This window comes from Podarcis tiliguerta (assembly GCF_965153285.1).
Source record: "Podarcis tiliguerta genome assembly, chromosome: 3".
Classification (NCBI taxonomy): Eukaryota; Metazoa; Chordata; class Lepidosauria; order Squamata; family Lacertidae; genus Podarcis; species Podarcis tiliguerta.
The window spans coordinates 118,194,943-118,205,650 of record NC_139536.1 but is presented as its reverse complement, the minus strand read 5'-3'; the positions used below and the strand labels follow the sequence as shown (position 1 = coordinate 118,205,650).

The 10,708-nt window shown below is 44.6% G+C and overlaps 1 protein-coding gene across 8 annotated transcripts in view; it reads left to right on the top strand.

The window, feature by feature from the left end:
- Positions 1 to 1,230: 1,230 nt before the first annotated feature.
- ADGRF5 (adhesion G protein-coupled receptor F5) overlaps positions 1,231 to 10,708 on the top strand; it is a 51,210-nt gene continuing 41,732 nt past the window's right edge. For 4 of the 8 annotated variants that reach the window (XM_083435560.1, XM_083435555.1, XM_083435554.1 and 1 more), the window contains exon 1: positions 1,231 to 1,516. Coding sequence is in view for 3 of the 8 variants with exons in the window: in XM_083435555.1 (XP_083291681.1) it covers positions 1,381 to 1,516 (136 nt within the window). In the remaining 5 variants the exon portion in view is untranslated. The remainder of the gene's footprint in view (positions 1,517 to 10,708) is intronic. The other 4 variants (XM_083435557.1, XM_083435558.1, XM_083435559.1 and 1 more) reach the window with 2 other exon arrangements.

Here is a 10,708-nt window from a genome sequence, read left to right as displayed (position 1 = left end):
ACTGTCTTATTGACACCTCATGCTAATGCATGTAAATTCCTTTTCTTGTTTCCTTCTCTTTGGGATTATCTCTTCTGGCAATTGTTTTAAGGTTAATGCTGCCGAATGAGACTCTTTCAGCCAGAAATATGACACTATTTTAAGAAAGCCAGCAGACATAATTAAAAGGTAAGGAAGAACAGATTTTGGGATCCAGGCCCAGCAATCCGAAGGCCCTTTGGGTGCCTTTTGAGATCACTCTCTCTTTGCGCTTGACATAAGCCTGTGACACATATACTTCCCACAAGAGCAACGCAGTTCTTAATGGGCCAGCATCATATGCTATATTGCTGGAGGGCTTTTGTCATTCTGGGTGGGATTCAACTGATAAGTCCCACTAGTGGGAGCCCACACAAGGGGGCTCCTGTACCCCCTGAAATTGGCTCTGGGGGGGTTGGGGGGGGGGAGGAACCCATTCCCTCTGGAATGCCAAAAAGCTTGCACTGACAGAACAACATGACAGATGAATATATGAATTCAGTTACCTGAAAAGTCTTGCAGTTGGTTTGGGGCAGCCATGGGGCTTTTGTCCTTTGGCTTGTCGAAGAGCAGCCCAGGCCTGGCCCAGCCCCTGGGTGCCCTGAAGCAAGCTCTCCCAAACAGGAACTGGGCTTGGGAAGATAGGAAAGCTCTGTGGTGACTCATCAGTGGTGGCCATTTCTCCCATCATTATTTGATATTGCTGCCATTTCATAGTAAAAATGCATGTGTTCCCTAAAGAACATTTCTCTCCTTATGGGATGGCATGCTATAAAACCAGTAACACAAAAATTCTTTCCCTGTTGTTGGCTGGAGGAACCAACAAATAAAATAATTTCTCTTTTGTCATTTATAGCTGACTGATTTTCCCCAATTAGGAGAATAGCTTTGTTAAGACCAACAGAAATGTCACAAAATAGCTTTTATGAGTTCTCCACAATTGTATATTTTTTCTTTCTTTAAAGGCCAACTTTTTGCCTAATTTTCCTGTCGCGGCAGTAACAGGGAACCATAATGGGCATCCTATATCTGCCCCTTACTACTGCAAGCTGGAACCTGAATTAAGGTGGGGGGTGAACTCCTGTGCTGTTCCTGTGGCCACTTCAGCTGATGACCAGCCTCCCCGTTTCATTGGCTTTGTTTACTCCATTTCACTCGTGAGATTCCTGCTGACCACAGGAAAGGGCGGTGGGGTTAGGAAGTGGTCTTTTGTTCTGTTGAATGTTTTATGTTTCACACACTTGAAAACTTGAAGCTATGCTCTCTGATCACAGCTTTCAAAATATTTGACCCTTTTCCCTGGACCTGTATTGAATGTAGAAGAGAATCCGATGTGCCTTGTTGATTTCAGGGGGAAATCCGATGTGCCTTGTTGATTTCAGACAGCACACAGAGCCGAGAGATGCACAGCGGCAGGAATGTCCTACAGCCTGCAAAAGAAAGAATAGAGATCCATTAGCTGGGACCTCCACGAAAGCGGCCTTGGCATTTCTTTCAGGTAAGGATTAATGGAGCAACTACTGTAAATATCATTCAAATCACAATAAAAGGAGGCAACTCTCCCAAAGACCTAGAAACGCCCCACTATCAGCTAATTGTTCTAGGTTAATCCTTGATGAATCCAATTTTAAAGGAAGAGAGGCCAGCACTCCTGCTTCTCCTTTCCTTCCCTCTTCTGTTTTTATAGCTGAGAACAGATAATGCCAACAAGACTCTCTGTACATGTGCTGGGACACATTGTTCTTTTTGTTGTTCCATACAGGCCAGGTTAGTGTCTGGGAAGTACTGAGTGAGAATCTCATGTGGAAAGGCACAAGGCAAGATCTGCTGATGTGGTCCTCACCCCCCCCCCCAAAAGAATCTGGTTGTTTAAAAACAGGATGTGGTTTCTTTGGGGTAAAATAAAGCCCTCTGCACATACACTTATGTTAAAAAGAGGGGTGATCATTTCATCTGGCAAGCTCTTTGGGGTGTGACCCAAAGGGGAAGGCCCTTAGGCTGAGTAAACTGATTAATCCCCTCCCCCTGGGGGTGGAGTCATGGGCGTTTGTGATGAGTTTGTGGGTGCCGGACTCCTCTCTTCTCTGGATCCCGCAAGTGCTAAAAGTTAATCCAGCCAGGCTGATCCTGAACCCCTGGATCCAGCAAGGCTGGTTTCCTGCTGAAGTGATTGCTTGGGTGATGGGCTCTGAAGAGAACAAAGGAAAGGGGCCTCTGTGTAGGGTTGCCATGCGTCCAGGAAAACCCGGACATGTCCTCTTTTGGGGGGTCAACATGCCCACCTGGGCAGATTTTTACATTTTAAAGGAAATGTCCAGGTTTTGGAGTTGGTGGGCTTGGGCTGCCCCCTTTTTTGCTCTTCAACAGGGGCACCAACTATAGGAGGCTCTGGGTGCCCGAGCGTCCACAAAAATGTCCACCCACACTGCAGGGCCCCCGGCGCAACTCCGGAGATGCTTTCAGAGGTCTCGGAACCCGACTTGCAATGCCACCGGAAGTCAGGTGCCAAGGCTGGGTGGCACAGGCTTGACATCATGACAATCCCATACACAGGCACCCATAACCTGGGGCCCAAGTTGGCTCCCTGCTCTTCCAGATATGGCAGCCCTACCTGTGTGCCAGATGCCAAATGAGTGGGGTCCCTCCTTTAACTCTCAGGCAGTTTGAAAAACAAAGCCTGAGTTTTAGAGCAAGGTTTGCAGTGATGTGACCTAAAAAAAGCAAAGCAGCAAGCAGAGGATCAGAGAGCAAGGCTTGATTTCTGTGTGACTCCAAGGCTGCAGTTATGGGAGAAGCAAGACCCCTTTGGGGTGCGGATGCCGCGCACTCCTCCCTTGTAGGCTCAGGCTGTATAGATGTGTCAGTAAACCATAAGGACATCACTGTCTCTGCTGTGCCTCATTCCCAAAGGAAGTGCTTGGAAGCCCAGGCCTCTCACACGGCTCAGAGATTGGGGTGGCTGGCAACAAGAAGAAGAACTTGCTGCTTCAGACCAATTGCCCACCTAGTCCAGCATCCTGTTCTCATAGTGGCCACCCAGATCATAGAATCATAGAGTTGGAAGGGACCCCCAGGGTCATCTAGTCCAACCCCTACAAGGCAGGAATCTCAGCTCAAGCATCCATGATAGAGGGCCACCCAACCTCTGCTTAAAACCCCCAAAGAGGGGGTCCGTAACCTCCCGAGGGAGTCTGTGGAACTGTCAAACAGTTCTTACTATATGCCTGTGGGAAACCTGCAAGCGATACCAGAGCACCAGAGGCTCCCCCCCCCCCCCGCAGTTGCCAGCCGGTGGTGTGCAGAAGCATTCCTGCCTCTGACCAGGGAGACAGAGCAGAGCCATTGAGGTGGAGGGGACAAAGAAACAGAACAGAGCATTTTGGAAGATCGCCAGAGCTGGCCGGCTGGAACGGGAGCATTGCACAGTACAGTGCTTGTATTAGATGTATACTTTTATGTAGAATGAAGAGCATAATATGTAAACATGTGCCTATATTCTTAAAAATGAAGGCACCTGCAGATCATCAGAAGTTTGATTATTCAGCCCATGGCTTTTCTAGTACAGTGGTACCTCGGTTTTTGAATGTAATCCATTCCAGAAGACCAAGTTCTGAAACGTTCAAAAACCAAAAACTCAATAGCCGACAGCCAGGCCTCAGGATCTTGCACTCAGCGGAAGCTGCATTTCTTGTTTAACTTCTGAGGGGTGTTCAAAAACCAAAGCTTTTACTTCCGGGTTTACAGCGTTTGAAAACCGAAATGTTCGTCAAGGAAGACGTTCAAAAACCAAAGTACCACTGTATTGTCTCTCGCATCTTACTTGACATAACTACAGTGTCCTTGGCGCATCATCCCATGAATTATTGAGGCCACAAGCGCCGCACTGTTGGGGTGAAATGCAGTGCCACAAGGTGATGATGGAATTTCATATTTCATTCATTTGTTCTCTGTCACTTTCTTCAGTTCCCACAAAAAGCACCATTGAAGTTTGTTTAAGCAAAGGGAAGCAAGAGTTTTAGCCAGCTGCAGCTGAAACTTTTTCTCTCTGGTTACAAAACCTGAGTGATATTTAAATCAGCATTTGTATCTCCTGTATTTGCATTTCCTATATTCGTAACTCATAAAAGCTTACATATAAGTATTGCTGTTAGATGGTACTCCTTTGCTTTCCATGCAAGTGATGCATTTCGGATGGGCCTGCAAGTCATGCCTTGGGGAAAGGCCCTTTTAGAGAGGTGGCAAGGAGGCTCAGGTGATGGAGGCCCATTGGCAAGGGTGCTGGATTGGCACTAGTGGAACACTTGCAGTGCGCCCACCCCCCCTCCTGCTAAGCAGCAGCAGCTCAGCTGTCAGAAAGTCAGGTGAGCCCTGCCACCCTACTTGCTGAAGAATATTTTAAACTTCCACTCCTATATTTAAGATCACGTTTCCAACCCTTATACTTAGAGAAAAGGGTTCTGGTTATACAAATAAACCAAAGCAAAGGGGTGGGGGATGTCTTGCTAAAAACTGATTGAGCTCTTCTTACCTTTGACTGAGCTCTCACCTTTCCCACAAGCAACTTCTCAGCCCATTTCCTGTTGTCCCCCACCCCCAATACCTCTCGCCTTCTTGGCAAAAATAACATATTAGATTATGCAGGTAACCAGATCTTATCGCTGAGTGAAAAGAAGGAGCTTTGTTTAAGGTTGAATCATTCCTGTTAATCATCATTAAGCATTTTCAGCCTCTTTGTTTTAAATGATGGCACCTTCCCCTGGGCATCCTATAAAACAGGGATGTCCAACCAGTAGATCATGATCTACTGGTAGATCCCTGGCTGATCCTAGTAGATCGCGGGGTCCTTATTGTGTGCAAAAAGTTATGGGAATAAAGCTAAAATACTCTGTGCGATCACCCCCCAAAGAAGCTCAACAACACTGGGCCATCCCCACGCTCCTCCTCCCCTCCAGTGACAAGGGGTAGATCACTGCCAGTTTTTTTATACCAGGAGTAGATTGCATTCTCTTGGAAGTTGGGCATGCCTGCTATAAAACAATGACAGAAGTGGAGGTTTGCCTCCTTATATCTCAGTGAAGATGCCTGGGCATCTGTAGCACCCAAACTGTTCTATGGCTTATCCTTTTATTTTTTTTAATTTTTCTTTTAAAAATGTTCAAATAGCTGTATACAGATAGTTATCCTATCCAGGTCCCCCCCCCCCCAACTTGTTTGGCTCTTTCTGTAAACATATCTGATATGAGTTTAAGAAAACCATTTTCTAATGTCTGAAGTAGAGGCGTGGGAAATTCCTCAAATAAGGCTGAGCTTCCTTTGATTGTTAAAGCACAAAGGAAAAGGCTGGAACTGCAGTCAAGTTCCTGTCTCTCTTTAACCCATTCATCTAGACTGGAAAAACAGGCCCCAGCATCACGGCTGCTTTGGGGCGCAGAAAAATATTTTTGTTAGAGAAATTACAAATCAAGGTCCAGGCAGTGAAGTAATAGCAAGGAGCGGCATATCAGGAGTCAGTGAGAAGATTTCATGAGCAAAGCTAAAAGGCTAAAAGGTTCAGAGAAAGTGCATATGGGTGTGTTCTGTATATAATGCATATTGTAACAGGTAAAAAAGCACGAGCTGTTGAATAGTGTAGAATATAATCCAATTTTGGAGATATATGCATAGTTCATGATTAATATTTTTATCTATTGTTTTTTCAATAGTGGCTTGTTGCTGACTTTTTCTCTGGATCTACTTTTTATATTTTATGAATATATCAGAAAAAAATTAATTGAGACAAAAGCCTCATTTTAAAATATGTTTTAAAAAACAACATCTAAGAAACATGGTATATAGAAGTCCATATTTAACACAGGGTTCCCTGTGTTTACTTTTCAAAATGAATGTGCTCAGCTTCACTTTATTTGATCATTTCAAAGCAGCACGAGGCCACTTTTAAATTTCCTTGTTTTCCCCACTGCTTGAATGAATGCAGAATGTGTGATGTGACCATGTTTGCGAAGGATGGCGATTCCCAGGCCTCTGACCAATCTCCTTCTGGCTTATCCCTGCCTGCCCAAATCCTTCCTCCCACTGTGATACAGAATCTGACAGATGGACGGAGCTCAGCTTGTCTAGCACCAATCTCTCTATAGGATATCCGGTGTCTAATTTTCTTGTCCGGAAGCTGTTTCCGTATCGCCGTAGGATTCAGATCATGGAAATATAGCAGCATCTTCTTAAGAATCACCTGAAGGAAGGGGCCAGTGAATAGATCCCTGACCAAATAGTAGGGGTTCGGACAGACCCCCAGAGTCAGCCTGTCTCCAGCCCTTTAGAGAATTCCACTCTGCCTTCTGAGTGCCTCTCTGCTCTCTCCCCTCGGACCGTACCTTTGGCAATGGCCCACTCTGCCAGAAGCTGCAGCAGCCACACACAGGAGAAGCAGAGGCCAGGCACGGACCTCTGGATCTCTCATTCTGCTGCACTTACTGCACGCTTGGTGTCTGAGGTGGGCTAAAATTCTTCTTCAGTCCCTTCCACACTAGAGGATGCATCACTCTCATCCTACGGACAGGACGTTACACCACCACAACTCAAATGAAACAATAAAAACAAACATAGAATAACTGCCCAAACCTTCCCCATGCTAGGGTGAAAGATGGGTATTCCTTGGGAGCAGGAGCAACATGCAAGTCCACAGCAGAACAACTGAATTGCCATTTCAATGGGTTGGATTCAGAGTCATGATGAGAGGGGACTCACTGAGGAGACTTGTCCCATTCTTTTCAATGGGCCTCTGCTCGGTGCTTAGCCACACTTCCTCTTGTTCTTCTGCTTTCCCCCTGGGGAATCAGCTCTTGAGTGCTCAATCAGAGCAAACAGCAATTTGGGTTTTCTCTGGATTGACAGGCCTGTCCATACTGCTGCTTGTCCTGTGCCTAGAAAGTGTGGGTCTGACCAGTTTTCCCCTTGCCCCAATGCTTTCCCAGGGAAAACCCACACTTTAGTGCTAAATCAGAACAAATGTCAATCCAGAGGAAACACGAATTGCTCTTTGCTTTGATTGAGCACTAAAGAGCGACTTTCCTCGAGGGGAAACAGGGATGAGAGGAAGGGTGGATGAGCGCCCACTGTTTAGGTCCAGTTGCTATTGTCCCCAGGGTTGTCGTATAAATGGCCTTCAAACCAGGGCCAACTGTATATGATGCTTATGCTTATACAAGCTTTCTAAAAGGCTGCCTAAGCTGGACAGTTTTATTTGGAGGTCTCCCCTGCCCTTGTAATCCTATATATGTTTGCCTGGGAGTAAGCCTCATTAACTCATGCCTGATACTTGTCAGGAACTGCACGCTAATTTGTTCTCGGATAATGTGGTTTCTAGGTGTGGCAGGAATAAGGTTTGTCGAGGAAACTGCTTCAGTCTCTGCTGTTTGAGTTATGTAAATGTGGAACAATCTACACCTGCACGGCCGCTTCCTCCAAGCCCCGGCTGCCTTGATGTCTTTTCAGCAACTTTGCCGACAATAACAGGAAAAGGGTTTTCGAAAGGTTAATGAGCTGCAATGAGTAGGAAGCATCCTGCCATTGGACTTTCTAGGACTCCAGTGCTTAGCCAAGTATCCAGCTTTCACTTGTCCTAAGAACCTGGTGGACACTCTTTGTCTGTGCCTGATGATGTGCAGCTTACGAGTGCAATTTCAGGGCAGGCAGAGTCCCAGGGAGTCTCCAAGGGGCAGAGTGGAAGGAACTGGGTCTTCGTCTCAGTTCTGGAAAAGGGAAACTGGGGTGTCTTCCCTCCCACCTCCTGCCTCCCTCAGCATGGGAGCTGCTGGGGGGAGGGTAAGGGAGAAGGACTGAGTGACTGAGTGAGTAGATCTAAGATCTGCAGGATGTTCAAGGGGTGCTTGCTGACCCACTTATTCAATATTATATTGTCTCCAAAACAATGCACTTTAAAAGCATATCCTGTAATAATAATAATAATAATAATAATAATAATAATAATAATAATAGGGACTTCCGGGTTAGCGCCACCGGCAATGGCGGGCGTCCTCTGATCTGGAGGAACCGCTCCGTGAAAATTAGGGTCTGGACCGCCACGGCGAGGCGGAGACCCATCAAAACCACAGGCGGGAGAAGCCTGTGGACCTGGGATTCGGCTGGCACCTTTTGCGCCTCCCCTACTCGCGGGGAAACCTGATTTCGGGGATCTGGAGCGACGTGGGGTGAGCGGCGCGGTGCTTCGAATCGATTGCTCTTTTCATGGAGTGAAGCTGCATTGCTGTTGTCGGAGAGCGTTAACTTTTTTCCTGTAGACAAATTGGACTCTAAACAAGTACCCGTGAGTAGAACGGAAAATTGGATTATTAAATTTCGTAATTTGGCACCGGAACGGGAAGGTCTAAACAGGAAGTCCGCCTTTCCGCTTTTGTAAATAGTTTGAAGCAAAGATATTACAAGCTAAAGTCTGGGAAGCTATTTGTAAAGTACTAAATTTCCATCGATTAAAGTTACTAAACCCCCCTTGGAAGCAGGAGAAGAGGGGGGAAATTTTTGAACTGTTCAAGCCTGCAGAACAAGCTGTCAAAGATAGACGTTTTGGGAAAGTTCATTGACTGTGAATAATAACGTATGTTGCAGATAGGCAAATAAGAGAAACATATTGACTCCAATGTTTCCTTTTGCACTAAAAAGGAACAAAAGGAAGAAAGACTTGGAAAACGAAAGCAATTTTGTTGCCGAAATTGTTTCCTCTAGAGGGAGCTTTTGAACTGTTGTTGGAGTGGACTCTACAACTGTAGAGATAAGAGATCGTGTGAAACAGGCTTTGACCTTGAGAATGTTGACACAGGAAGTCTTAGTGTCTGCTTTGTGCAGGACAAGTGCTTTGTTGGAGCAGCTTCATGCGAAGATGGATTTGATGACTACTGCAACTGTTAACTTTGGTCAAATAGTGAGCATTTATATAGAACCTGCTCAAGAATTGACCCAGGAATCTGCCCTGACAGGGCAAGTTGTGGTGAAGATAAAGGAGGAGGTTATTGTTGAACCTCAAGTAATACAAGTTGAGAGAGATGCGGTCCTGCAAGAACATAAGCTGTCGTCTCTGATGACTGAATCTGGAGTGAGTCAGACTTGGAGACACGGAGTCCTGTCGGGACTGGAGATGGCAAGTTGGTCAGATCCTCCTATGCAGGGATGTTTTGACCTTTGGGACATGGTTTTGGGCCAGGAGGAGAATGGAGTGGTCGAGGCCCTCAATTTTGGAGGGGCATTGAAGTATGCTCTGGAACATTTTTTGGATTTTAGTGCTAACCATGGAGAACGGGCTGACCGGTCAAGAAGGGGTAAACACATTCTTAGGCTGCTCTCCCGAGATCTACCCCTCAGAGACAAAGGAAGGAAATTAAGAATAAGACCAGCAGAAGACAAAGTAAAGTGTAGGTACAATTATGAAGAAGATCTGCAGAAGGGATATGGAAAAGAGTTAAGAGCCTCGGACATAAGATCACTTGGTTGATGGACTAGATGGAACAGACAGAAAGGACTGACAGAACTCGGGACCAGGAAGAAGAGACGGTGGATGAAGTTTGGCAGAACTTTTAAAAATTCATCTAGAGAAGTATTGTAAAATTAATGACTGTTAGGAAAATCTTGGAATGAAACTATTAGGCTTTAGTAGAAATGTTATAAGGAGCTATGTATAAATAATTTTTTAAGTTCTAGGGTTTTTTCTTTTTATGGTAAGATAAGGCCAAAATGAATTAAGACAATTAAAGGACAGAATATAGTGAAAGATGGAAAGGATTTGCTGAGATAATTAATAATTAGAATACAAAAGAGGGAGGTGTGAGGAGGTTGAGGAAATAAGTTAATGAAGATAAGGCTATCGAAATATTGGATTTGTTTTTAAATTTATTCTTTTGTTCTTGTTTTTGATTTTGGTGTATTGTATGTTTGGTATTTTTCTCCCTTTATTGATTTGTATTGTTAATTTTGTTTTTTCGCTTTTCTTGTATTTCTTTCTTCTTTTTTCTTGTAACTTTAAATTTCCAATAAATATTATTTTAATAATAATAATAATAATAATAATAAGAATAAGAATAAGAATAAGAATAAGAATGCTGCTGCATAGTAACTTGAGGTAGTGGCTACAATGGGGCCAGGGCCAGCTGTTCCCTTTCTGCCCCTGCCTCCTAAGCCGCCTTGCTTTCTCCCCAGCTATAGCTCAGTCCTAAGGCCAAGGGACATGATTTGGGGAGTTTGCCAGGGGGAAGGGAGTCTTCCAGTGCTATTCCCCCACCCCCAACCGCTGTTAGGATTCCTTCAAACATCAAAGAAATTCAAGGGCATGTGCTTGTATAATAAATATTAGGGAAAGAGAATGTTGGTTTTTCTGTTTCTAATTATTCTAATCTTAAGCTCAGTTTACCTCATTTCTGCATCACTTTGTGCATTTTCATGCACATTTCTTCCTAATACACAATTTTGTATTATATATAATATTTGAAAGTGATTTCCCCTATTAATCTGCATTTTTGTGTTTTGTTTCCAAAAATGCATCTTTATGTGCAGTTCCCACAATATACATGAATTTGTACACAAAAATGTGCATATTCTTTCAAGCCCCCCCCTTTTAAAAAATGCTCCTGGTATTTGTTTAGCAAATGCATGAAAGTTTCCCTTTTTTATTTTTAACCTGAACTTG